At 40.0% G+C, this 25,762-nt stretch overlaps 1 protein-coding gene and 1 non-coding gene across 5 annotated transcripts in view; both read left to right on the top strand.

Annotated features, from left to right (window-relative positions):
• The first annotated feature begins 2,262 nt into the window (after positions 1-2,262).
• The window catches only part of Fbxo47 (F-box protein 47), a 35,017-nt gene continuing 11,517 nt past the window's right edge, over positions 2,263-25,762 (top strand). The window contains 8 exon segments of one of the 4 annotated variants that reach the window (NM_001436225.1): positions 2,268-2,438; positions 5,506-5,588; positions 6,457-6,661; positions 7,915-8,085; positions 13,018-13,094; positions 16,281-16,358; positions 19,380-19,488; positions 22,271-22,447. In NM_001436225.1, the coding sequence (NP_001423154.1) occupies positions 6,481-6,661; positions 7,915-8,085; positions 13,018-13,094; positions 16,281-16,358; positions 19,380-19,488; positions 22,271-22,447 (793 nt within the window). In that variant the 5' untranslated portion in view covers positions 2,268-2,438; positions 5,506-5,588; positions 6,457-6,480. 4 annotated transcript variants of the gene reach the window in all.
• Positions 18,339-18,400, top strand: LOC120095381 (U7 small nuclear RNA). The gene has a single exon (XR_015632449.1). It is a non-coding gene; the product is annotated as a U7 small nuclear RNA (small nuclear RNA).

Below are 25,762 nucleotides of genomic sequence, written 5' to 3'. Positions count from 1 at the left end.
TTTGTTTGTTTGTTAGTCTTTTGGTAGTTATGGTGCTTCCGGGCCTTAAGTATGTTAAGCACTATACCACTGAACTATATCAGCACTGAACAGACTCTAGAAGGCCCAAGCAAGGCAAGCAGGGCTCTAGCAGGCCTTTCCCTTCTCCCCCATTCCCTCTGCCTTGCTAAAAATCATTAGATTGCATTCCTAAAGCTGGCCACCAAAGTCCATTCCCTTATCCATTGTCAGCTACTTCCTCTTGAGGCTGACTACTAAGGTCCAGCTATCAAAAGTCCCCTTTGGCTCACCTAGTTAACATGCCCAATTAAAACTAAACACCTCGGGGGGCTGGGGATTTAGCTCAGTGGTAGAGCGCTTACCTAGGAAGTGCAAGGCCTTGGGTTTGGTCCCCAGCTCCGGGAAAAAAAAAACAACAAAAAACAAAAAACTAAACACCTCATCCTAACACAGGGTTTCCCCTTTTCCCTTTATAACCTTCCATTTTCTTATGGCCATGTCTGTCTCCTCTCTACCCAGAGGCAGCCCTTTGTTGTCCCCCACGCCCCCACCACACAAATATCCCTTCCCCCTTCCCATGTTTCTTTCCCCTTTTCCCTCCTCCTCTATTTCCTGTCTTTGTCTCTTAGTCCCTGCCCTTTGTCCCTCTGGAGCAAATCAATCTCCTTTGTGCCCAGAACTTGGTTTTGGGGTGTCTTATGCCAAGACTGGTCCCTTCAGGCCTTCTCTCTTTTTTTTAACCTTTTGAGATAGGGCCTTATCAATTTTCTCAGATTGGCCTTGACCTCACCTTGTGTCTTCTAGGAAGGCTGAACTTGGGATCCTCCTGCCTTTGCCTCCCAAGAAGTTAGAATGACGGCTTTTGCACCCAAACCTTCCTTCAGCTAATATTTCATCTGCTGTTCAAATATCAGAATTAAACTAGGGCAATTAGGCGGTACTGAAGTATCTGTCCTTTAGTAAATGAGAGATATGAGAGAGTCATCTCAAGTTTACAGCGCCACTTGTGGAAGAAAGTATGGCTACTGAAAAAGTCATGTAGGGTGTGGTTTTGTGTTTTTGGTTGGTTGTTTTTTTTTTTTTTTGTGGGGGTGGGGGGTTGAACCCGGGTCTCACACCTGCCAAGTCCACACTTTCCACTACTGAGCTAACGCTGCCAACATCTAGGCGGTACAGCTTTCCAAAAGAAACCTGGAGGAAGATTTAGAAGAGGGAAGTCAGGAGGACTTTGAGGATGCTAAAGATAGAACCAAGCTCTAGGCAAGCATTCTACCACTAGGCTACTCCAACTCAGGGAAGACAGGGTATTTTGTTATTTACTGTAATTGGTTGGTTTCCTTGTTTTGTTTCTATGCAGATGGGTGTTTTTCCTGAATACATGCCTGTGTACCTGAGGAGTCTAGAAGAGCTGGACTGCAAGAGTCGGTGTCTCGTATACAATGTATCTTTCTCTTTTAAAGCTTTAAGGCCTCCCAGACAACCTGCCCCACTGTAGGCTTCCACACTGAATCAAGGGCTGCATATTGGCTCATGCTTATATTCCCAGCAGCACCCTAATTGTCTCATACAACAGTCAGAGGTCTAGGTCACAGGATCTGTAAATAAGTGAGACTTTAATATTATGGATCTGGGGTCGGGGGGTTTAAAACGTTTTCAAGTAGCTTAGGCTTAGGTTGTTTTGGTCCTCATGTCTCCATCTTCTCTGTGTGGAGATTTAAGGGAAGCGTCATCACACCCAGCACCCAACAACTTTTAATAAAAAGCTCTCGTGACATATCGTCTTGACCCAGGGGAAGAGTGAAAACTGCCTTAAAACTGAGTGTAGGGCTGGAGAGATGGTTCAGCGGTTAATAGCACTTCTAAAGGTCCTGAGTTCAATTCCCAGCAACCACATGGTGGCTCACAACCATCTCTAATGGGATCTGATGCCCTCTTCCGGTGTGTCTATAGCCAGCAAAAGTGTACTCCTACACATAAAATAAATAAAATCTCAAAACAAAACAAAAGACAACAACAAAAAAAAACAAACCCAAACCCCCAAAAACCTGAGTGTAAAAACCGAAGTGGAGCATGTGACTCCCCCAAGTTTGAGCTCTCCGTTTACAGCCGTAAGAGCCCCGTTTCTTCCGTCCAGCAACTTAGTGCTTAAAACGGTGGTAGCACAGGCTTTATGGGGTTCACTCTGATTAATACTCCTGAAAAGGAGGGCACTGTGGGAGCCTCTTCTTAGTATTCATGAAGGGGCGTGGCCTCCTTGGGGGTGTTTCCTGAGAAGGTTCTGGGTATTCTTAAGCGAAAGACAGAAGAGCCGCGGCTTCTAGCTCTTCGCGAGGGGGGGTGGGGCTTCCCCCCGCGGGGCCTCCTGGGAGTGCTCTGAGCAATTCAAGAGAGGAGGCAAAAGAGCCGAGGCTCCTAGCGTTTCGTCCTTTCCACAGACGGTGAGAGGCTCCTCCCGCAGGGATTCCTGGGAGAGCTCTGAGTAATCGTGAGGGGAGGGGCAGAAAGGTCGAGGCTGCTTGATATTCATGAGGAGGCGGAGCCTCCACCCGCTGGGGCTCCTGGGAGAATTCTAAAATCTACTTGAGGCGACGGGGGCGCCCGAGAGCTGAAGACACAGCTTCGGGGCGGAGCGGAGGTAGCGAAGCAGTATCCTCCCCCATTTTCTGGCGGGAAAAGCCTGAGGCGATTTTTATTTTTAAGTATTATGAAATCTGAGGAGGGTGGGACAAGACGACTAAATCCCACTTTCCTGTGATACTGTAGCCGGAAAACTGTCGAAACCTGTGGTAAAAAAGTGTTTTATCTCCCCCAGTACTTCCTGGTAGAAATAACTCCGTGTTTTTCAGCACCTCCTATTTGATTTTTATGTGGGCCAATTTCTGCTATGGTTCCTTAGGTGACCCCTTTAGAGGTGTTTAGGGCTGACAAAGGGACGTTAAAACAAAGCCGGGTGACTTGCTGGGGTTTTTCTCCCCGCCGGAAGAGGGTGTGGGGGCAGAGACGAAGTCGGGGCCCTAGACCCTCCCCCTTTCTCTAGGTGCGTGGGCGGAGGTAGTCCCCGCCTGTTTCCCGGCTCTTCGAAGGCCGAGGCAGGACGTTCAGGAGTTCCACCCCAGCGATCCAAAAGAGAAAAAAAGTATCCTATAGTCATTTGGCTTGTGAACTCCATACCCTTCAGGCTAAGAGGAAAGCGGAAAGAGTTTGGTAGGCTATAGTTACTATTTCCAAAACAAATGCCCTCCTCCACCCCTAAAGTAGGTCTTAGTGAGGAAAATGAGACTTAAATTGTTTTAGTTTGGGTTTTTGTTGATGTTGGGGTTTGTGTGTTTTGTTTTGTTTTGTTTTGTTTTGTTAGTTTGTTTGCAAGACAGTGTTTCTTTGTGCGCTCCCCGGCTCTCCTGAGACTCGCACTGTGAGACTCACTGGGTAGACCAGGCTGGCCTGAACTCAAGAGATCAGCCTGCCTTTGTCTCCCTAGTGCTGGAACCAAAGGTGTTCGCCATCACCGCCCACAAATTTTGAAATAACTGGGACCAGTTATTTTTTTTTAGTCCTCTCAGATTTAAGTGAAACATTATACACACACGTATGTCTATTCCCTTAGAGGATGATAAAAAAAAACCCTGGGGGGGTTGTAAATGAGTGTTTAAATATCCTACAAACCCCACCCTAGTCTGACTAGGATGGAAGTTTCTGGAAGAAGAGGCACAAACCAGGAACTAGGTCAGATTTGTATTTTATTATAGTAAAAATACCTTTTAAGATTCTGTTAAACATTAAAGTTAAGCATGGCAATGGTATTGCACGCCCTTAATCCAAGCACTTAGAAGGCAGTGGCAGGTGGATCTGTGTGAGTTCGAGGCCAGCCTGGTGAGTCCTAGGACAACCAGCATTATTACACAGAGAAAACAAGCAGAAAAGTTAAAATAAAAAACAGTCTTGTTGATTAAGGTAATCAGAATTCTTCCACTGGGAATTACATGCAGATACTAAGATACATATTCTTGTAGGAATACGTTTATTGGCATAGAATTAAATTGTAACAAGATTACAAAATAGTATGAATACGTTTTTGTCAAAAAAAAATACATAAGGTGGTTCCTACTTAATCTTCCTTGTGCTGCACATGGACCAAGGCCGTCAAAAAAATAAATAAATAAATACATAAATACAATTTTCACAGTAATATAAACAAAACGCGTAAGTGAATTTAGTTTTCTTTCATTTAGCTGTGTTCTGTAAAATTTGACATATTGTGTAAATGTAATCACTTTTGCAATTACTAATCTAAAATGTCACTGCTGAATGCACGGCTATAGTCATTTTGTTGGGTTGCTTTTGTTCTGGTTTTTGAGACAGGATTTCTCTGGGTTGTCCTAGCTGTCTTGAAAGTAGCTTTGTAGATCAGGCTGGCCTCAGACTCAGAGATCTGCCTGCCTCTGCCTCCCACCACCACCCTGCTTTACAATTATGATCTTGATGGAGGTCCAGATTATGTTTTTAACTGAGAAGTAAAGTACTTTGTCATGTTTTCAAATGTGTAACAATTTTGACTTGATGTAAACTAAGATGTAACATTTCAAGAGAGACAAGTATCAATCTAGTTTTTAGTTATTTTGTATAGAAAGAAAAACAGTATTTTTCTTGGCTATACTGTAACTCTTTGATGCAATGTCTTAATTCTTGCCTCCAGCTCCTTTAGAGACCTTAGATTGGAGTTCCAAAACAAAACATGGTTTTCTTTTTTTTTTTTTTTTTTTTTTTTGGTTCTTTTTTTCGGAGCTGGGGACCGAACCCAGGGCCTTGCGCTTCCTAAGTATGCACTCTACCACTGAGCTAAATCCCCAGCCCCAAAACATGGTTTTCTAACTAGAAGAGTAGAGTAATACAAAGTCACTGTGTGATGCTTACTTTGCCTCTAAAGTGTTATTGTTTAGTGCAAGCAAATAGTCAGTGATTTTGATATCATATTTAACAAATTCCCTTTAGGAAATGACTGTAAAATCAAGCCCTATAAGCCATGGCTATGACTTATCTGTAACTGTTACTAACAAAAACTGGAAAGAAAGGAAATGTACTATTTACCTCATATTTGACAGTATAAATTTAATTTTAAGTGAGGCGAGGTGGTAATATACCTTTAATCCCAGTACTTGGAAGATTGAAGCAGGACCCAAATAGTTAAACTCTATTCCAAAATCTTCAAAAATAATTTGACATGAATAGAAATTTCCAAAACTTCAATGTCACTGCTTATTTTATTATTCAGCACACAACTTGTAATAGTATTAACAGTTAGTATTAATCTGTTAGATTAAGCTGTTACATTTAAATCTATTAAATTAGATTAGGTGATACAATTAAATTGCTCAAATATTAAAACTGTTTTTCTTTGTTTTTACTGTTTGTAACAGAAGCCTGTCAGTATCTTCTTTTAATGAAATAAAAAGTCAAAAATATTCTTACAAATATTTAAAGCTGTATTAATGCTTTGATTTTTTTTAGACTATAAAAAAAAATCCCAACACTCAGGAGGCAAAGGCAGTTAGATCTCTGTGATCTGATCTACAGTTCCAGAACAGCCAGTGGTAAGTAGAGAGACCTTCTCTCAAAGAAAGCATGTACTGATGACAGATGTTATATTTCAGGGTTTTGTTTGTTGTTTGAATTTTGTAGGACTGCAGTTAAAACCCAGGGGCTCAAATACTCCATAATTGCTCTGTCACTGAGCTGTAATCCATCTCTCATACCTATGAGAGTATTGAGCATATTTTATGCTTTATTAACTTTTTGTGTCAATTTTTTTCTCTTTCCTCCTCTACCATGTTCCTTCATACTTACAAAAATTCATATTGGACAGTGAATTCAGGTTGCAAAAGGATTTATTTTTATAGTAGTCTTTAAGTCTGCCCACAAGTTAAACTGTATTAAACCTTTTATGGTTTTCCTATTTTGCTTTTTTCTTTTCTTAGAATATATTTTGTCCAATTACATGTTTCATTTCTTCCTTTTAAGTTTGTTAGATTTTCACCCAGGGTCTCAACAACCCTGCCTGGTTGTGAGCTTGTGATCCTTCTGCCTCCATCTCTGGGATATGCTTCCACACCTAATTTTAAATGTTTAAATTTCTTTCTAAGAGTTTTATTCTAAGAATAGATAGGATCAGATGCTTAAAGATGTCAATGATTTAAAAGTTTTTTAAATAATGCTGATATGATGAAGAAACTCTATAGATGGGTATGCCATAATTGGACATTATAGTAAATATTTTGTAATGTGGGAAGACAATGTGTATACCTTGGGCTGGGCCTATACCTCACTTGGTGGAGTGCTTGTGGGGCATGCTGTAGGCCACACAAGAGGGGAGAAAAGAACAGAAAGTGTGACTTAATTTACAAAGGAACAACTTCATTACCTTAATTTTCTTTGTGTCTTGTGCTTTATTTTTCTAACCAGGATAAATTTATGGGATAAGAGAAGATGGCGTCTAGAGTAAATACCACTTTCACTCTGATACCCAGCTCAAAATGTAGACGTTTGAATCATCAATCCAGCGATTTTTGCAACACTCTTGATTCAGATCCTCAGCTCTTATCTACACTTGGAAATTTTAAAGTCTTACCATTGGAAATATTACACATAATTTTAAGATACTTGTCAGGTGAGGTTTGGGGGCTAACAGCAGGTTATATACGATATTAGAATATTATAATTTCCCCCAAGTATTATTTTGTTCTCTTTATTTTGGCTATGTTAATAACATTCTGGAATATTAATAACATTTATATTGAGTTTATTTTCTACAGGTCTATCAACAACTTCTCTACCTTTTAGCTAAAATTAAGTGTAAAATTCCATTCTTGCTTACTCTCCTTCTTCCTCTGTCTTTCTCCTCTCTTTGTCTCTCTATTCAACAGAAAAGTTTATTTAGTAGACTACAAGAGGCAGCAGGCTGGGCAACTCTCTAAGTACTGCCCACCTTAATGTTCAAATTGTGTAAAGATATTGTAGGCTGGATACAGCATATACCTGAAGTTTTAGCACCAAGGAGCTAAGGCAAGATTACAAATCTCAGGCCAGCCTGGGCTACATGACATAATCCTCTAAGAAAAAAAAATTTTTTTTCTTTTTTTTCTTTTCCGGAGCTGAGGACCAAACCCAGGGCCTTGTGCTTTCTAGGCAAGCTCTCTACCACTGAGCTAAATCCCCAACCCCACAACAAAAACTCTGTATAGTGGTACCTGCCTTTAATTCCAGCACTTGGGAGGCAGAAGCAGGAATATCTCTTTCTGTGCCAGGCCAGTCTGGTCTACATAGCAAGTTCCAAGAGAGACAAGACTACCCATAGGGAGACCCAGTCTGAAACAACAATAACAGCCTTCAAAACAAACACTGGGAGGCAGAAGCAGGTGGATCTCTTGAGTCCTAGGCAAACTTGGTCTACAGAGTGAGTTCCAGGACAGAGGAAAAAAACAACAAAAAAATTACCAAAACCCAAAACCAATACTACCACCTCTAAATGATCTAAATAGTAATAAAATGGTGGCTTATTATTTTACAACATGTTTTTAATTATCAAGAACTAGATTTAAAACAATATTAAGATTTTTTTGAAACAGGCTCTCTCTCTTAGCCCAGGCTATCCTGGAATTACAGCTCAGACTGGCTTCAAACACCTGGCAATTTGCCTCCCTCAGCATCCCAAGTGCTAACATGGCAGGTGTGAGCCAACATACCTGACACTAGGTTTGTTACTAATGAGTTAGTTTACAAGCTAATATACTGTGTTGATCATGGTGCTTTCTTTTAAGTAATTTGTATTTTTGGTGAGTTAACATAAGTTAATGAGATATGCTAACAGTGATTTAAATAATTTGCACTCATATTTTATATACATTTATTTCTTTTTGATAGTGAAGGATATTGGCATGTTAAGTATGGTGTCCAAAACAGTCAGCCAGCACATAATTAATTACATCTCAACCTCATCTGGAAGTAGGAGACTTTTACTACAGAACTTTCATGACCTTGATCTGCCTGGCACAAAAGAAGAGACTGCTCTATTGGAGCACTACAGAGCTCTAGGTAATTTATAAAATGCACAGTGGAACAAATAAAGACTATTTATAGCTATATTTTATTATATAATTCTGTAAGGCTAGTGTTTTGTATACTGTTTCCTGGAAAATTTCCCCTTTTTTCTATTATGTTTTTATTTTCAGTGCAAAGACCATAACAGTATTCCTACATACTTTAAAGATGAAAGCTGAACAAGGTAGCTCACACTTGTAATTCTAGCATTTGAAAAACCAAACCCAGGCTGGAGAGATGGCTCAGCAGTTAGAGCACTAACTGCTCTTCCAGAGGTCCTGAGTTCAAATCCCAGCAACCACATGGTGACTCAAAACCATCTTTAATGGGATCTGATGCCCTCTTCTGGTGTGTCTGAAGAGAGCGACAGTGTGCTCATACATAAATAAATAAATAAATAAATAAATAAATAAATAAATAACCACCCCATCGTGAGTTTCTGAGTTCCAGGTCAGCCTGAAGAAAGGCATGAGATTCCGTCTCAAAAAACCTTTATAGGACTGAGAATGCACAGTAGGTTGTACTAGCATTCATAAATCCCTGCATTCCTCCCCCCCCCTTTTTAGATTTATTTATTTATTTTATGCTCTTAACTGCTGAGCCATCTCTCCAGCGCCCCTGCATTTCATTTCTAGCAACCCATAAACTGGGTGTTTGTAACACTTGCCTGTTGTCCCAGTACTTTGGAAGTGGGGGCAGGAGAATCAGAATTTCGTGGTCATAGTGGTCATAGTGAGTTGATAGCCACCATCATGAAACCTTGTCTGGGGAAAGGGGCAGATACCTATCCTTAACTAATTAAATTATCTTTAAAGTGCCTGTCCTAATGAGTGTACAAAGATATAGTCTAACCGATGTTGTTGTTTAGGTGATAGGGGGAATTGATGTCTTTTCTCTGTCTTTTGCTTCTGTTCCTTGTGATTTAGAGGGTTTTTGGTTGACTGGTTTTTGTTTTGTTTTGTTTTGTTTTTTGAGACAGGGTTTCTCTGTCTGTAGCCTTGCTGTACTGAAACTCACTCTCTAGACCAGGCTGACCTTGAACTCGCAGCAATTTGCTTGCCTCTGTCTCCCGAATTTTGGAATTAAAGGTTTGCACTACCATATCCAGCTAAATCTATTCTGTACTTATATTCCTTTCAGGCATAATCTATTCCTTAAATGTATACATTTAAACACACTACAAGAAAATCATGGATTCTCCTATCAGAATCCATGATTTTCTTTTTTTTTGGGGGGGGGTTCTTTTTTTTCCGGAGCTGGGGACCAAACCCAGGGCCTTGCGCTTCCTAGGCAAGCGCTCTACCACTGAGCTAATTCCCCAACCCCCATGATTTTCTTTTTAAGTACTCTACACATTTACTAACAAATCATTATGCTGTAACTAAGCTGATGTTATCAAAGAAAATACTGTATCATTTTTCTTCCCTTGATATAAAATAGTTTGTATCTTTTACTCTATTCCTTGATTTCATTTTCCCTAGAGTACTGAAATAAAATCCTAATTTCAGTTTGACTAATGATACCAATTTAACTATGAACCTAAAATATAATTAACTAAAACATGGCAATTCAGCCAAATATCAGGATGTTGTTGGGATTTCAATAAAGATATAGTGAGTTGAGTGAATCTTGTCTTTTAGAAACACAGGAAAGCCTAGCTTTTAAAAAAGCAAAGTAATATGTAAATTCCTCAAAAACAGCATGTGGTTTAGGCCTGCAAGAACAGCTAGTCGGGAGGCTAAGGCAAGAGGATTGGAAATTCAAGGCCTGCCTCTGCTGTAGAGTTCAAAGCCAATCTGAGCAATTTAGAGACTCTGTGAGAGGGTGACCTAGCATACTTGAGATAAAGTCCTAGGTTCAATCTCTCATGCCACAAAACCCAAACAAACAAACAGAAAGGAAACAAGGAAGAAAAGAAGAAGGAAAATAGTCCAGGGTTGGAGAGAAGGCTCAGAGATTAAAAGTCCTGACTGTTCTTCTGGAGGACCTGTGTTCAGTTCCCAGCACTTACATGGTGACTCCTAACCCTCTGTAACTCCAGTTCCAGGGCATTCAACACCCTCTTCCAACTGCCCCAGATAAATGCAGGGAAAACATATAAATGGATAAATAAATTTTAAAAGGGCTTTTAATTTTTTATTTATGTTTGTTTGTTTTTTGAGACAGAGTCTCACCGTGTCACCCTAGCTGTCCTGGAACTCACTCTGTAGAATGGGCTGGCTTTGAACTCAAAGATTCACCTCCCTCTGCCTCCTAAATTCTGAGATTAAAGTCGTGCACCACTAACACCTGACTTTTAAATTTCTTTTTAAAGTCTGAATACAGTGTTGTTGGTTTCAGTATTTATCAATAGATTTGGTAAAGCTTGTAACTGAGTCTGGCAAGTATTTGATTACTGTCTTTTGAGTTTGCCCTAAAGGATTTTTTTCCTGATCAATTCTCTGCTGTTAATCAAAGCTAATTATATCGTCTGTGAATAGAACTCAGTGGTAGAGCGCTTGCCTAGGTTACGGTGCAAGCTTCTTAGTCACAGTGCTGGAGAGATGAAGGGAGTAGAGTGAGCTCAAGGCAAGCCTCTGCTGCATAGTGAGCATGGAGGCAGCCTGGGCTGTGGGCTCAGACAAGTAAATCACAAGGCCCTGGGTCCATCCTCAGTTCCATACTGAAAACCAAAAGAATGATAATTACATGGGCAATTCAATTAAAAAATCGATTTAACACCAAATCTTCCAAAAAAGTTTGATTATATATTAGCTTTAATTTTCTAATCAACTTTTTGTAGGCACCTGTGTTATGGTTGGTTTCTTAGTAAATGTTTGACATACTTAGCATTCTTCCATGCTTTCATTCCCATCTGATCCGTTCTTGTTTTTATATATTAAAATAACATTTGTGAGGGGGCTGGGGATTTAGCTCAGTGGTAGAGCGCTTACCTAGGAAGCGCAAGGCCCTGGGTTCGGTCCCCAGCTCCGAAAAAAAAAAAGAACCAAAAAAAAAAAAAAAGAATCTTTAAAAAAAAAAATAATAACATTTGTGAGAACCCTAACTTTGAGCATTATAAATCTTAATTTGCATCTTCTACTGAACAAAGCAGATGGCCAATGTAGAAAGAATACTGCATCTGACATTGTTTTACTTCAAGAACTTAAATGAAGCTGGTCTCTGAAAAAGAGTACCTGTGTTTAGAAAAAACAGTCAGCCAAATGCAAGGCTTTTATGGTAAACTTAAACTCTTAAAAATAGGAGGTTTGCAGTAGAAAAGGCAACCAGTATTGCGGTTTTATCTTACAGTCCCAGCTATGATATAACATGAGACATAGTGCCAAAACATGGAAGGACAGAACTCAGGCTAAAGCCAAACACTGAGAATAACTCCCTATAAGCAAAAATAAGGAGGGTTCATCTTTAAAAACCCAATTCTGGTCATGTGTTACCCAAACACAGCAATTTCTAAAGATAAACTTGGTTTCTATAGATTCTTCAGGATTATATAATCATTTTATTATGTAAGGACTAAATGTAGAGAAGTGGTGATTATCTTATATAAAGAATAAAAACTGGAGAAAGTGATATTCAAGTATATCTTTTCCTTACCAAGTATATCTTTTTTCTTTTTTCTAATGTCATGACAGAATCCTACACATTATGAACATGCTAGCTCTATAAAATATCCCTGAGGGGCCGGAGGGATGGTTCAGTGGTTAGGAGCACTTGTTGCTCTTGCAGAAGGCTAGGGTTTGATTCCCAGCACACACATAGTGGTTCACAGCCATCTGTAACTCCAGTTCCAGGTGATCTACACCCTGTGTACATAATTCATGCTGGCAAAACACTCACACACATAAAGGTTTAATAGAAACTAACGTGGTACATTTAATCCCACTACCCAGAGACAAAGACAGGCAGATCTTTATGAGTTAAAGGCTAACCTGGTCTGCATAGCTAGGTCCAGGAGAAGCAGAAACCCTGTCTGAAAAAGAAAAATATGAGTTTTGAAGAGAAAGATAATTATTGAATCCAATCTATATAATTTCTGTGAGCAAAAATGACTTCTAACCTCTGAAATTGTAAATAATGACATAAAAATATTCTTTTTATTTTTGTTTTGTTTTTGTTTTCTGGCTGTCCTGGAACCTAGTATGTACACCAGGCTGGCCTCAAACTCACAGAGATCCATCTGTCTCTACCTTCCGAGTGCTGGGATTAAAGGTATGCACTGATAATCTTCTCTCTCTTTCCTCCTTCCTTCCTTCCTTTCTTTTTTTCTTTCTTTCTTTCGAGACAGTTTTTTGTGTAGCCTTGGCTGTCCTGAAACCAGACTGTCCTCAACTCAGATTGCCTGCCTCTGCCTCCCAAATGGTAGGATTAAAGTGTAGGTTATCACACCCAGCCAAATTTTTATATTTTGAGAAAGACATACAAAATATTTTTATCCTTTCCAAATGGCACAATTTTAATAGCGTTTTCCCTATTAAATCCCGAGAGATACTAGACCGTATTTTCTACAGAGTAAGATATAGTTTCACTAATGTATTATTATGCCTTATTATTGTATCTTTTTTAAGTCACTCTGACATGTGTCCTATATTATTTATATCACAAGTTTTTGGCTTTTGCTAAAGCCAGATGGATATCAGCATCACTTGGTGACTGTCATGCAGTGTATGTTTTTTATTGTTCCTCCCAAATATTTGTGTAAAAATGGTATCATAGGGGTTGGGGATTTAGCTCAGTGGTAGAGCGCTTGCCTAGCAAGCACAAGGCCCTGGGTTTGGTCCTCAGCTCCAAAAGAAAAAAGAAAAAAAAAAGTATCATAGTATACAGTAGTGTAGCATACTTAATTTTTTTTAGCAAGGACTGTTGCACTGTGTTGTTGATAAGTTTAAATTGTATTGTCACTTTTTTCTTGTTTTCTTCCTTTCTCAGGTCTACTATTTAAAAGATGCACCTTGCTGCTTCCCACCAAGGAAAGACTGAAATACATTCAGAAGATACTCTCAGAAGTAAGTCATAAACTGGAATTAGTGCACCATCTCAATTTCCAGTAAAGATAACTTTTCACTAATGTCATGTATTCTTTATAAGCCTATCTTTTCAAATTCCTGCATGTATGTCTGGTTTGCCTGTATGTATGCAATGTATCATGTGTGCCTGGTGCCCATGGAAGCTAAAAGAAGGCATCAGATTCCCTGGAATCAGATCTACAGGCAGGAGTGAGCCATGCTGGAAGTCAAACCTAGATCCTCTACAAGAATAGCAAGGGCCCTTAACTGCTGAGTCATCTCTCCAACCCCAACCCTATCTTTTAAAGACAGGATTTATTTTATTTCTCAATTGTGTGTATGTGTATGTTTCTGTTTGTGGAAGCCCATGGAAGCCAAAAGATGTCAGATCCTCTGGAGTTATAAGTGGTTGTGAACCACTTGATGTGGGTACCAACTTATATTCCCTAAAGAAGAGCAAGCTCTCTCTTTTTTTTTTTTTAAGATTTATTTATTTTATGTATATGAGTACACTGTAGCTGTCTTCAGACACACCAGAAGAGGGCATCAGATCTCATTACAGATGGTTGTGAGCCACCATGTGGTTGCTGGGATTTGAACTCAGGACCTCTGGAAGAGCAGTCAGTGCTCTTAACCACTGAGCCATCTCTCCAGCCCCAAGAGCAAGCTCTCTTAACCACTGAATTATCTATCTGTTTATCTACCTATCTACCTACCTACCTTCCTTCCTTCCTTCCTTTCTTTCTTTCTTTCTTTCTTTCTTTCTTCCTTTCTTCCTTTCTTCCTTTCTTCCTTTCTTCCTTTCTTCCTTTCTTCCTTTCTTTCAGACAGTGCTTCTCTGTGTAGCCTTGTCTGTCTTGGAACAAGCTTTAGACTGGGATGGCTTCAAACTCACAGAGATCCACCTTTGTCTACCTCCTAAGTGGTGGGATTAAAAGCTTGTGCCACCACTGGCTAGCTCCCTAAACCTATAACTAATAAGACTTCATGAATCAGTACCAAAAAGTTAGCCAATGATGATATAATACTTTACCAATAACTTGGAGATTACATGATGTAATATAGTACAGTTATCTCTTTTGTCTACAATTTTAGTTATCCACAAACAACTTCTATGAAAATAGGTGAGGGGTTGGGGATTTAGCTCAGTGGTAGAGCGCTTGCCTAGCAACCGCAAGGCCCTGGGTTCGGTCCCCAGCTCCGAAAAAAAGAAAAAAGAAAAAAAAAAAAGAAAATAGGTGAAATGCTAGACAAAAATACTTCATGAGTGTTACATTGTATACCATGTGTGGTTGTGCAGTATATTTTATACCATACAAGAATAATAAAGCAATGAGTATTTTGTAATACTTATTTTTGCATGTGATGGTATATATGCCATGGTGTACATGTGGAGGTCAGAGTACACTTTATGGCTGTCCTCTTTCTTCACATGGTTCCAGGATTGAATTCTGATCCTCAGCCTTATGAGACAAACACTTTATCTGCTGAGCCAGCATCTTTTTCACAGCTGCCAGTGTTGTTTACAGTGATGACTTAGGGGTGTGGCTCAGTTGATAGATCACTGCTTAGTCTGATTTGATTCCTAGCAGCTCTTACCCAGGGCAGTGGCACAGGTCTGTGGTCCCAGCAATCAAGAGGCAGAGGCTTGAGGATCAGGGCATCAGAGTCATCTCTCCTATGGAATCAATTCAAGGCCAGGCTGGACTACAAGAGACCATGTCTCAAAGAATAAACAAAACAGTCTTCATGAGCCACTGTGAACCTCGATGAGGACTTGGAAAGGGGCAGCTTTTCCTCTTCTGTTTATTTCTCCCAGAATCTCATTAGCTTTTTCCTCAGTTGGGCTTCCTCCCTCCTCCTTTTGGTGCTTGTCTGCATGTAGTTAACCACCATAGCAGCCTAAAAGACATGGCCTCTTCTCTCCTCTCCTCCACCCTCCTCCTCAGCTGCTGAGATTGATAGCTTGCCTGCCCTTGGAGTTTTTCTTTTAAACTCTAATGAAATTCAATAAAACAAAACAAAACAAACAAAATATCATCACCACTACAACAATAATTTCTAAATGTTAGAATCTTTTATGTAAATGTACCAACAGTAGAGACGGGGTTTTTGTTTTGTTTTGCTATTCTGGAAATGGGACCTCAGGCTTCTTGTATGCTATGTAACAATAACTGAGTTATATCTTCAGGTTGAAAAGTGTGTGTGTGTGTGTGTGTGCGCGTGTGCGTGTGTGTTTTGAGACAGTTTTTCTGTAAAACAGCCCTGGCTCTCCCAGAACTCACTCTGTAGACAAAGCTGGCCTCAAGCTCACCACAAAGATCCGACTGCCTGTGTCTCCCAATTTTGGAGATTAAGTGCATGTGGGCCATGCCGGGCTATAAAAGATGCATCTTATGTATGTGGATGCTTTATCTATCTGCCTACTACATGGATCCCATGGGACTACAGTCATACATGGTTGTGAGCCATCAGCTGGGTGCTGGGAATTGAACTCAATTCCCTCTGCCAGTGCTTTTAACTTTGGAGCCATCCCTCCAGCACAGTTTTTCTTTAATGAGAGCTACTCTCGGACTGGAGAGATGGCTCAGTGGTTAAGAGCACTGACTGCTCTTCCAGAGGTCCTGAGTTCAATTCCCAGCAACCACATGGTGGCTCACAACCATCTGTAATGGGATCTGATGCCCTCTTCTGGTGCGTCTGAAGTCAGCAACAGTGGACGAATATAAATCAATCAATCTCTCTCTCTTTTTTTTTGGTTCTTTTTTTTTTCCGGAGCTGGGGACCAAACCCAGGGCCTTGCGCTTCCTAGGTAAGCGCTCTACCACTGAGCTAAATCCCCAACCCCTTCAATCTCTCTTTTTAAAAAAAGTCTTTAGCTCCTCCCCTACACCCTTGGTAGGCTGAACACACAGTCATTGGGGGTGGGGGGTGCTCCAAGCCAAGTCAGTGGGAACCAAACCACTTCACTTTAAAAAAAGAAGAAAGAAAGAAAGAAAAGGGCTACACTCTGTTTCAAGATATCTCCAGTAGCCAGGCAAGGTAGTACATGCCATTAATCTCAGAGAGGGAGGTAGAGGCAAGTGGATCTCTGAATTTGAGGCCAGTCTGGACAGCAGGGTTACCCAGACAAGCCCTGCCTCGGGGCAGCTTTGTATAGTCTACTGACAGTTGCTCTCTTTACAGGTTCCCTGCTTCAAGTTCAGTGGCTGCTCAGCTCCTCTGCAGTGTTTAGGATTATCATGTTATGGCATGTTTTTACAGGTACAGTGTTTAATGAAAGAATGAAAGGAATGACTTTGAACTGTTAACAAATAGAGCATTGGGATCCCTGTGTGAGTTAGAGAAGGTATAATAATCTTAAAGACAAGTAACACTGTTACATTTGTTAAGGGTATCTTTGGTTTTGTAACTGGTGAGAACTGCTTAGCATTTATTTGCTCTACACAAGTGTACTAAAACTTTTTTTGTTTGATTTTTGTGACATGGGGATTAAACCTAGGTTCTTAGGGATACTGGGTAAGCACTCTACCACTGAGCTGAACCCAACCCATAGCCAGTTTAAGAGACTAAAGGTGGTGGGCTGGAGAGATGGCTCAGCAGTTAAGAGCACCGACTGCTCTTCCAGAGGTCCTGAGTTCAATCCCCAGCAACCACATGGTGGCTCACAACCATCTGTAATGGGATCCAATGCCCTCTTCTGGTGTGTCTGTACTTATATGTAATAAATGAATAAATAAATCTTTAAAAAAAAAAGAGAGAGACTAAAGGTGGTATATGTGTTTATATAATTTTTTGTTTGTTTTTTGTTTTGCTTTTTTGAGTCACTATGTAGCTCTCATTTTGTAAACCAAGATGGCCTTGAACTCAGCTGTTCCTGTGTCCTAAGTGCTGGGATTAAAGGACTATACCACTACACCTAACTTTTTTATAAGTATTTCGAATTTAAATTTATGGACTAGTTTTCTGAAATGTGACTTTAGAAATCAATTTATTATTTAAAAATATTTACTCATAAAAATGAAAATATTTACTCATAAAAATAAAAAGTGTCATTTGTTAAGCCTTATACTATGTGACAGACACCATCCTAAAACCTCTACATGAATTATCTAATTTAGAACTTATTGCCACCTTAGGCTCTTAGCACACACCTCAGGACTCTACCTAAGAGTCTTCTGCTGTATCCCAGGCCGCCAGCCACCAGCTCCTACGCACCCAGATTCTAGGACTTCCTACTAACACTCTTCCATGGCAGATTTCTACTTTTTCCTATTGGTTTTGTATTTTCTATTTTTGGCTTAAGTATTAAAATATGGATTCATGTATAATTCAAAAGGAACAAAAGATATAAAGTAAAATGCCTCCCTCCCAGAGCTGTCTCCTGTCTACTGATTTCTTTTCACCAGAAATAATCAGTGCTTAGCAATCTCTCTTATTCTAGAAGGAATAATGTTAAATTGTAGGGTGCTGGGATTGAAGATTATTTGTTTTGGCTTTTCTACACAGGATTTCTCTGTTAGCCCTGGTAATCCTGGAACTGGCTCTTTAGATCAAGTTGGCCTCACACTCAAAGGATCACCTACCTCTGCCTCCCAAGTGCTGGATACAACCCTCACCTGCCTGATTAATTTCCTTTTAAATGTGCGTGGGTCTGGAGAGATGGCTCAGCAGTAAGAGGGACTGGCTGCTCTTCCAGGGGACCCAGGTTCAATTTCTAGCGCATGCCTATGCTGGCTCACAATTACCCCAGCTCCAATTGTAGGAGGCCTTTCAGCCCTCTTCTGACCTCCTTGGGTACCAGGCACACATACATGTATGAATGCATGTATGTGTAAGTGTCAGAGGGACAACTTAGGGAGCCAGTGTTCCTTTTCCTGTAGCTTAGATTTTAACCCTTTACCTGCTGAGTCATCTCACTGTCCCAAAAGATTATTTTTTAAACCTGTAAAATCCAGTTAAATATTTTAAGGATTTATATGTGGGGCCAAGAATGGTGTCATACACCTTTAATCCCAGTGCTCTGGAGGCAAAGACAGAGGCTAATTTTGAGTTAGAGGCCATCCTGGTCTACCTAATGACTTCTAGGCCAACCAGGGTTACATAGTGAGATCTGTCTCATTATTAAAAGCAACAAGTCATAAGCAAGCACAATTCTCATGTTAAATGGGATCATTATTATTTGTAAACAATATCAAATGGCAGGTGTAAGGGTCTGAGAAGTTCTCTCTACAACTAAGCTACAAGTGTTCCAGCTCCTTTAGAATCTGTCTAGCAGGTTTTCTGACTTCGGTTGGAAAACCCCTCCCAAAAAACCAAAAAACCAGCCAATCAAACAAACAAACAACTAAGCTACAGAAGCTGAAAACATGGTCCAGGAGGTAGGATTATTTGTTATGTAAGGCTACATTCAAACCTCCAGCCCACAAGTAAGAAGTTTCCATTGCCTTGATGGTCTGTAACCCTATCCATGGGGCATAGCCCAAAATACAAATTCTGAGTTTGATGAGATAGTGTCCAAAGGAATAAGGAGCATGTAGGAGAGGAAACCCAGCCTCCTCCTGTGTGTGTGTGGTCTCCATGGTTGCATACATTCTTACATACACGTACACAAAAAGAAATTAATAATTGATTTAATTTAGTTTAAGTTTAAAAACTAAGTCACTGCAGTCTCATTACTCAAGCTTAATGCAGGCAGATGTAGGGTGAGTTAGAAGGCTGTAGAAACGGTTCTTCAGTTAGGAGTACTTGATGCTCTCGTAGAACTCCAAAATTTGGTTCCCAGCACCACATCAGGGCAGCTCAAAATTGCCTGTAGTTCCAACTCTTCTGGCTCCCACGAGTATCTACGCTCATGTAGCATAACCTCACAGAGACGCATAAATATAAATAGGAATAAAAACATAAAAAACTTAAAATTTGCTGGGTGGTGGTGGCACATAATTCCAGCACTTGGGAGGCAAAGGAAAGTAGGTGTTTGAGTTCAAGGCCAGTCTGGTCTACAGAGTGAGTTCCACGACAGCTAGGACTACATAGAGAAACCCTATCTTAAAAAACTTAAAAGAAAAAAAAAGTTCTCTTAAAAGATACTTTCTTCCCAACCAAAAAGAAAGATTTTTGGAGAATTTTTAGGTTGTAACCATGTAAATTTCTTGTGAATTTGAATAACTCCAGAAAGGGTAAACATCACCTAGACTCTAACATCAGCTTATTCAGATTAGGAAGTAGTGGCTTAGCCTTCCAATTTGTGTCTGAACTTGTACACTGTTTCTTCTATTTCTTCAGACTTTAACCGCAGGCTGGGATGAACTTGAATGTCATCGTGTGTATAACTTCTTATGTGAGCAGACTAATCTCTCCCGAAAGATGCAGACTGTTGTCTGTAACAAACCAGGTAAAGACTTTCAGTTGAGAGATTCTACTGTGTACAGATGAAATGTTAAGAGGAGGTAGAGGTCAAAGGTAAACAAGTGTGGAAGGGCTGGGCTGGGCTCAGCTAACAGTGGGCTCCAGCTCCAGTGCCAACTGAACTGGAATGCCATGTAGGTGCGATCTGCTTCCTATTGGTTGTTTCCTTGGAGAACATTGACTAACACAGAAGGGACGGGGACGGACCCTAAATCCAAGATAATTCTTCTGGGGAAAATGATTGGAATTTATAAACAAGAAACTCGACATTTATAATGTTTATTTATTTTATAAATCTCAAAGCAAACAGAAAGTTGTAAGGCTTAGACTAAGCTACTTGATTTGTATACTGATTTTCTGCCAAATCCAAACATTTCACTGTAAAAAACTTACAGATAAAAGGGCAGATTTAGTTATGTCCTTGCTTAGGTAGAGTCTCGTGTTTCTTTCCTTTTGGGCAAGGGGCTGCTGAAGGTTGAGCTGGGGGGGTAGTGAGTGTAGTAGGCTCTACACTGAGCTACACCTAGCAGCAAGAGGCTCACTGTCTAGCGCAGACCTGACTCCAGCTTTATATGTAGGCCAGGCAGACTTAGAAACCCAATGGCTGATAACAATTTAAATGTCTTTCTTCTGATGAGAAACTTTTGTTAGCTTTTTAACCTAACATATTCAAAATAAAATCTAAGCTACATAAATTAGCCTTCAGGTTCTGGTCCCTACCTACATTTCAAACTCTTTGCCTGATGGCCATGGTGGCACACCCTTAATCCCAGGCTTGAGGTAGAGACAGTAAACGTCTGAATTTGGGGCCAGGTTGGTCTACATACTGAGTTCCAGGACAGCCAGGGATCATAAAGAGAAGGTGGGTCCTAAGTAAATAGGTAAGTAAATAAGCAAGTGTGCTACCCACTGTGCTAGTTTGACTTCAGCATACCGTTCTTTACTCACTGAGTTTCCAATGTTCTTTATGCAGTTGTATCCTACTGGGAACCTTTTCCCATTTTCTCATTTTCCTGAAATACCATCTTTCTCTTTCATGCTTTAATACTTAATTTGGGATCTGGAGGGGTAGGTTAGATGGTGGTTCATTGCTTTCCCTGCATGTTCCAACACTGAATGAAATTGATATGGTGGCACCTGAGTGTCATCCCAGCTCTTTAGAGTTGGAACCAGAAGGATAAGCAACTCAAAGTCATCCTTGGCTCTATACTATATCACAGGCAAGACCAGCCTGGGATCCAAGAAACCCTGTGTGGAAAAATAAGTAAGTAAATAAATAAATAAAATCAGGCCTAGCTCATACCTCTGATCCCAGAATATGGAAAAAAAGGCATGAATATTAGGAGTTCAAGACTAGTCTCAGCTATGTATAAAATATCTATATAAAGAATTCTGGGCTATATAGAATCCAGTCTCAGAAAATTAAAATTGTGGGACTTGGCAGGTAAAGGTATTTGAACCTAATTAGAATCCCCAGGATCTGCATGGGAGAGAGGAAAGAACTGACTTCCATATAGGTGCCATGGCACATACAGAGAATTTAAAAATATAACATATATGCAGTCAAAACACCCATATACACAAAATAAAAATAAGTACCATTGAAAAATTATTAAGCCTGACCCCATAGGTAGCAATGAATATCCTAGTAAGAGCACCAGTGGAAGGGGAAGCCCTGGGTCCTGCTAAGACTGAACCCCCAGTGAACTAGACTATGGGGGGAGGGCGGCAATGGGGGGAGGGTTGGGAGGGGAACACCCATAAGGAAGGGGAGGGGGGAGGGGGATGTTTGCCCGGAAACCGGGAAAGGGAATAACACTTGAAATGTATATAAGAAATACTCAAGTTAATAAAAAAAAAAATAAAATAAAATAAAAAAAGAAATACTCAAGTTAATAAAAAAAAAGAAAAATTATTAAGCCAAAATATAAATAAATCATATAACTTCTTAAAATTTTTATGGAAGAAAGAATAACACTTTTAGTACAACTGTATTGATGATGCACATCTGGTTTTTCTTTGCATTATTTCCCTTTAAAACTAAAATCTGGCAAGGATGCAGTTCAGTTTGGCAAGAGTACCTGCCGTCACATAAATTGGGTGCAGTGACAGACCTGTAACTTCAGTGTTTAGGACATGGAAGCAGGGGGATCTGAAGTTTAAGGTCAGTATTGACCACATAAGGAGTTCAAAGTCAGTCTGGGATATGTAAGACCAATCTGAATAAATAAATCTAAAACTATATAAGATTCTGGTCAAATTGAGCATGGATTTCGATTTACCCATTACTCAAATTGTTGAAGATAAAGAAAGGAAACATAAGAGGCTGGGGATTTAGCTCAGTGGTAGAGCGCTTACCTAGGAAGCGCAAGGCCCTGGGTTCGGTCCCCAGCTCCGAAAAAAAAGAACCAAAAAAAAAAAAAAAAGAAAGGAAACATAAGAAGATAATCAAACTCTAAAGGTAGAGGACCTTTGACTTCTTGGTGACTCCCTGTTCATGCACTCAGCTTATGATCTCTCTTTTTTTTTTTTGGTTCTTTTTTTCGGAGCTGGGGACTGAACCATGATCTCTCTTTTTACTTTTTTTTTTCTTTTCTTTTCTTTTTTTTTTTGGAGCTGGGGACTGAACCCAGGGCCTTGTGCTTGCTAGGCAAGCGCTCTACCACTGAGCTAAATCCCCAACCCCTTATGATCTCTCTTTTAACCACAGTCCAGTATGTAACTTACCGTTCTTAAAAGAATGATTTATAACTCCTTTTTCTTCATAGGAAGTGCTCGAAAACTGGAGTTAAGGGTTAGATTGTTCTGCCGGAATGTCCTACTTGATCACTGGACGCATCGGAGTGATTCTGCATTTTGGTTAACTCGAATATTAAAGCCGTGGCCAATGGTGAATCAGGCAAGATTGCTATATATTATCTTTGGACCAACATCTCCTCATGATGGTAAGCACCATTATTTTTCATGGATGTGTGTTACATACCTGGCTAATTAATTTTTCTTTAGATAGGCTTTTTAAAAATTTTACTGGTACGAAGCAGGATGACCACGTCTTTAGTCCCAGCACTTGGGAGTCAGAGGCAGATGGATCTACTTGAGTTCAAGGCCAGTCTGGTCTACAGAGTGAATTCCAAGACAGCCAGGGCAACTTAAAGAACCCCTGTCTTGAAAAACCAAAATTAAACAAACAACCCCTACCACCACCAAAAACAAAAAACCAAACCAAAACCAAAACCAAAACAAAAACCCAATCCATCTTTACTGGTTGGTGTACAAGAGGTAGTAGAGCTCTGTGAGTTCAAGGCCAGGCTGATCTACATAGCTGTTTACTGCTCTAGAGGCAGTGGGACCAAGAAAAATGGAGCCTGAAAGCTAGGCAGATTCATACAATAGTGTCTTGCAATAGCCAACTTTATTCAGAGCACCAGATAATTTATAACTCTGAGGGTAAAGAAGAGTCACATGAGTAAAGTGTCCAATTATAGAGGCAAATAAACAACAACAAGGGCGATTGTAATGAGTAATCTGAAGTAACTCTTACCTGAGTCACCTGGGAGGAGCAGGAAAACACATTCCAAGAACTATTTTGTGTTTTTGAAGAAACTGAGGTCACAAGACTCTTGCCCTGTTTTCTTGGAGTTTTTTGACAAGCACTCAGAATTCTCACAGGACTCCAGTTCTTGGACTGTATTCTGACAATGTATTGAGTTCTAGACCAGTCAGAAATACATAAGACTCTGCCTCAAAAATAAATACAGAAACAGACAAACATACATTGTTTGATTGATTGATTGATTTTGTGTGTGTGTGTGTGTGTGTGTGTGTGTGTGTGTGTGTGTGCCTGCATGTAACATGGTGTGTTTGTGGAGGTCATAGGTCATAGGACAACCTGCAGGAATCACTTCTCCCTTTATACTGTGGAGCTAATTAAAGTGGATGAGTCCTAAGGAATGACCCCTGGCTTCCACATGCATGCATACTCACACATAAAAAGGATAAAATAAATAGTAAGTAGATAAAATCTCTATTCTTTTGTATGAAGCAAAGTTGTGACTTAATAAAGATATGGGGTTTTTTTTTAAGATTTATCTATTATATATAAGTACACTGTAGCTATCTTCAGACACAACAAAAGAGGGTATCAGATCTCATTATGGATGGTGGTGAGCCACCATGTGGTTGCTGGGATTTGAACTCAGGACCTCTGGAAGAGCAGTTGGTGCTCTTAACCACTGAGCCATCTCTCCAGCCCAACAAAGATATGTTAATGTGGAGGACTGGAGAGATGGCTCAGTGATCAAGAGCACTGGATACGGGGTTGGGGATTTGGCTCAGTGGTAGAGCGCTTGTCTAGGAAGCGCAAGGTCCTGGGTTCAATCCCCAGCCCCGGAAAAAAAAAAAAAAAGAAAGAAAAGGAAAAAAAAAAAAAGAGCACTGGATGCTCTTTGAGAAGACCTAGGTTTGTTTCCTAGCACCCACATGATGGCTCACAACCACCTATAACTCCTATCCCAGGGGATCCTTCTGACTTCTGTGGTACCAGGCATGCATATAGTACACAGATATATATGCAGGGAAACAGTCATACATATGTAATAGTGTATATCACAAACATACAAACAAAATTTCTATAGTCCTCAGGACCAAAAAAGTTAAATTAAAAAGATATGTTAATATATATAGAAGTAATTCTGCCATTTCTATTCCCACTCTAGCTCCCAAATAAAGTCATGGAGACCTTATATTTACTATAAGCTTCAGCACTGTAACTGGACAGATACTCATATTATAACCCTATTATAACCTGTATATTGCTGTCCACTACCCAGCCAAGTGCCCCATTACTTGCCAACTTAGTCTTGCCTGGCTGCTCCTACTCCATGGGCGTCCTCATGGCAATTGTCCTGGCCACCTGCTCATGGTTAATCGCTCATGACAAATCTCCCTGTGTCTCTTTGGTCCCCACCAAAGACCATCTCTGGGATCCGAAGTCCCACCTCCTCCTCTCTGGGCTGGCTTAGCTGATCAGGTCTTTATTAACCAATAGAGGTGATTCAGGAGTTGATTGACAGTGCCAACATCCAGACTGCAACCAGATGTCTGGGCAGAGTAATCAGCTTCTGAATACACAGTATGTAAAACCATCTTCTTATGTCTCTCCCTTTTAGTCCAATAAAAGCTCATTCTTTTATATTATTAAACTATGTACAATAAGAATAGTTGTGAAAACTCTCAGGTAAAAATTACATTCACAAGTCTAGTTCATTTGTATTTGGCAGCCTTGGAGAAAGTACTCTACTTATCCTTTCTTGGTAAGTTCAGAGTTCTCTACTTCATTAATTTGCCTGTATCAGCCTATGAATATCCTTTTAGGCTTTAAAACACATATTTTTTAATGTTAAACAACTTAAGTTTAACTGTGAGTCTATAACTATCTAGTCTTTAACCCCATCAGAGACCTGAGAAGGATAAAAGTATTAACTGAGAAAAACAGGAAGTGTGCAGAGCAAGCAGCTTTCAAAACTATAGACAGAGGCAGTTGGCTGCCTACACAGTTATCCAAGGTTCCTTTGCAATGTTGGAGCATCATCTTTGACCTTCTGGCCCAGTATATAACAGACTTTTCTATGAAGCAGGAATGATGAAGGACCTGCTCACCTTGTCCTTACAAACGTGACAACAGACTTCTGTGTCCTGTTGTCCATAGCTTGAACAGTATGCTATCATTAGTTGAGGGAAGGGAAGTTTCTTGCCTAATGGCTAGCTTGCCACACAGGAGAAAACTCCATCCAAAGGTTCTCTGATGCTCATCATCTTTGAAGTGGAATGGGGTGCTGCCAGGAGCTGAGAACTCTTGCTGTCTAAAAAGCCTTTTACTAACAAAACATCTTTAAATGCCACATTCTGTATACCTCTGAAGTTTTTGAAGACCATCTATGTATAGTATAACTGAATAGGCACGTTGTTTGTTTCTAGCTATTTACTGTCTCTTCAACCTAAGAAACATATTTCTGTATCTAACTGTACTAGTACCTAACATGAACATAAATTTTTTTAATTATTTATTTTATATATAAGTATACTGTAGCTGTCTTCAGACACACCAGAAGAGGGCATCAGATCTCACTACAGATGGTTGTGAGCCACCATGTGGTTGCTGGGAATTGAACTCAGGACCTCTCTGGAAGAGCAGTTAGTGCTCCCAACCACTGAGCCATCTTTCCAGCCCTGAACATAAGTTATTGACTAACTACTAACTT

This window comes from Rattus norvegicus, chromosome 10, assembly GCF_021556685.1.
Source record: "Rattus norvegicus strain SHRSP/BbbUtx chromosome 10, alternate assembly SHRSP_T2T, whole genome shotgun sequence".
Lineage (NCBI taxonomy): Eukaryota > Metazoa > Chordata > Mammalia > Rodentia > Muridae > Rattus > Rattus norvegicus.
Note: the sequence above shows the minus strand (reverse complement) of the source record. Positions and strands in the feature narration are given on the sequence as shown.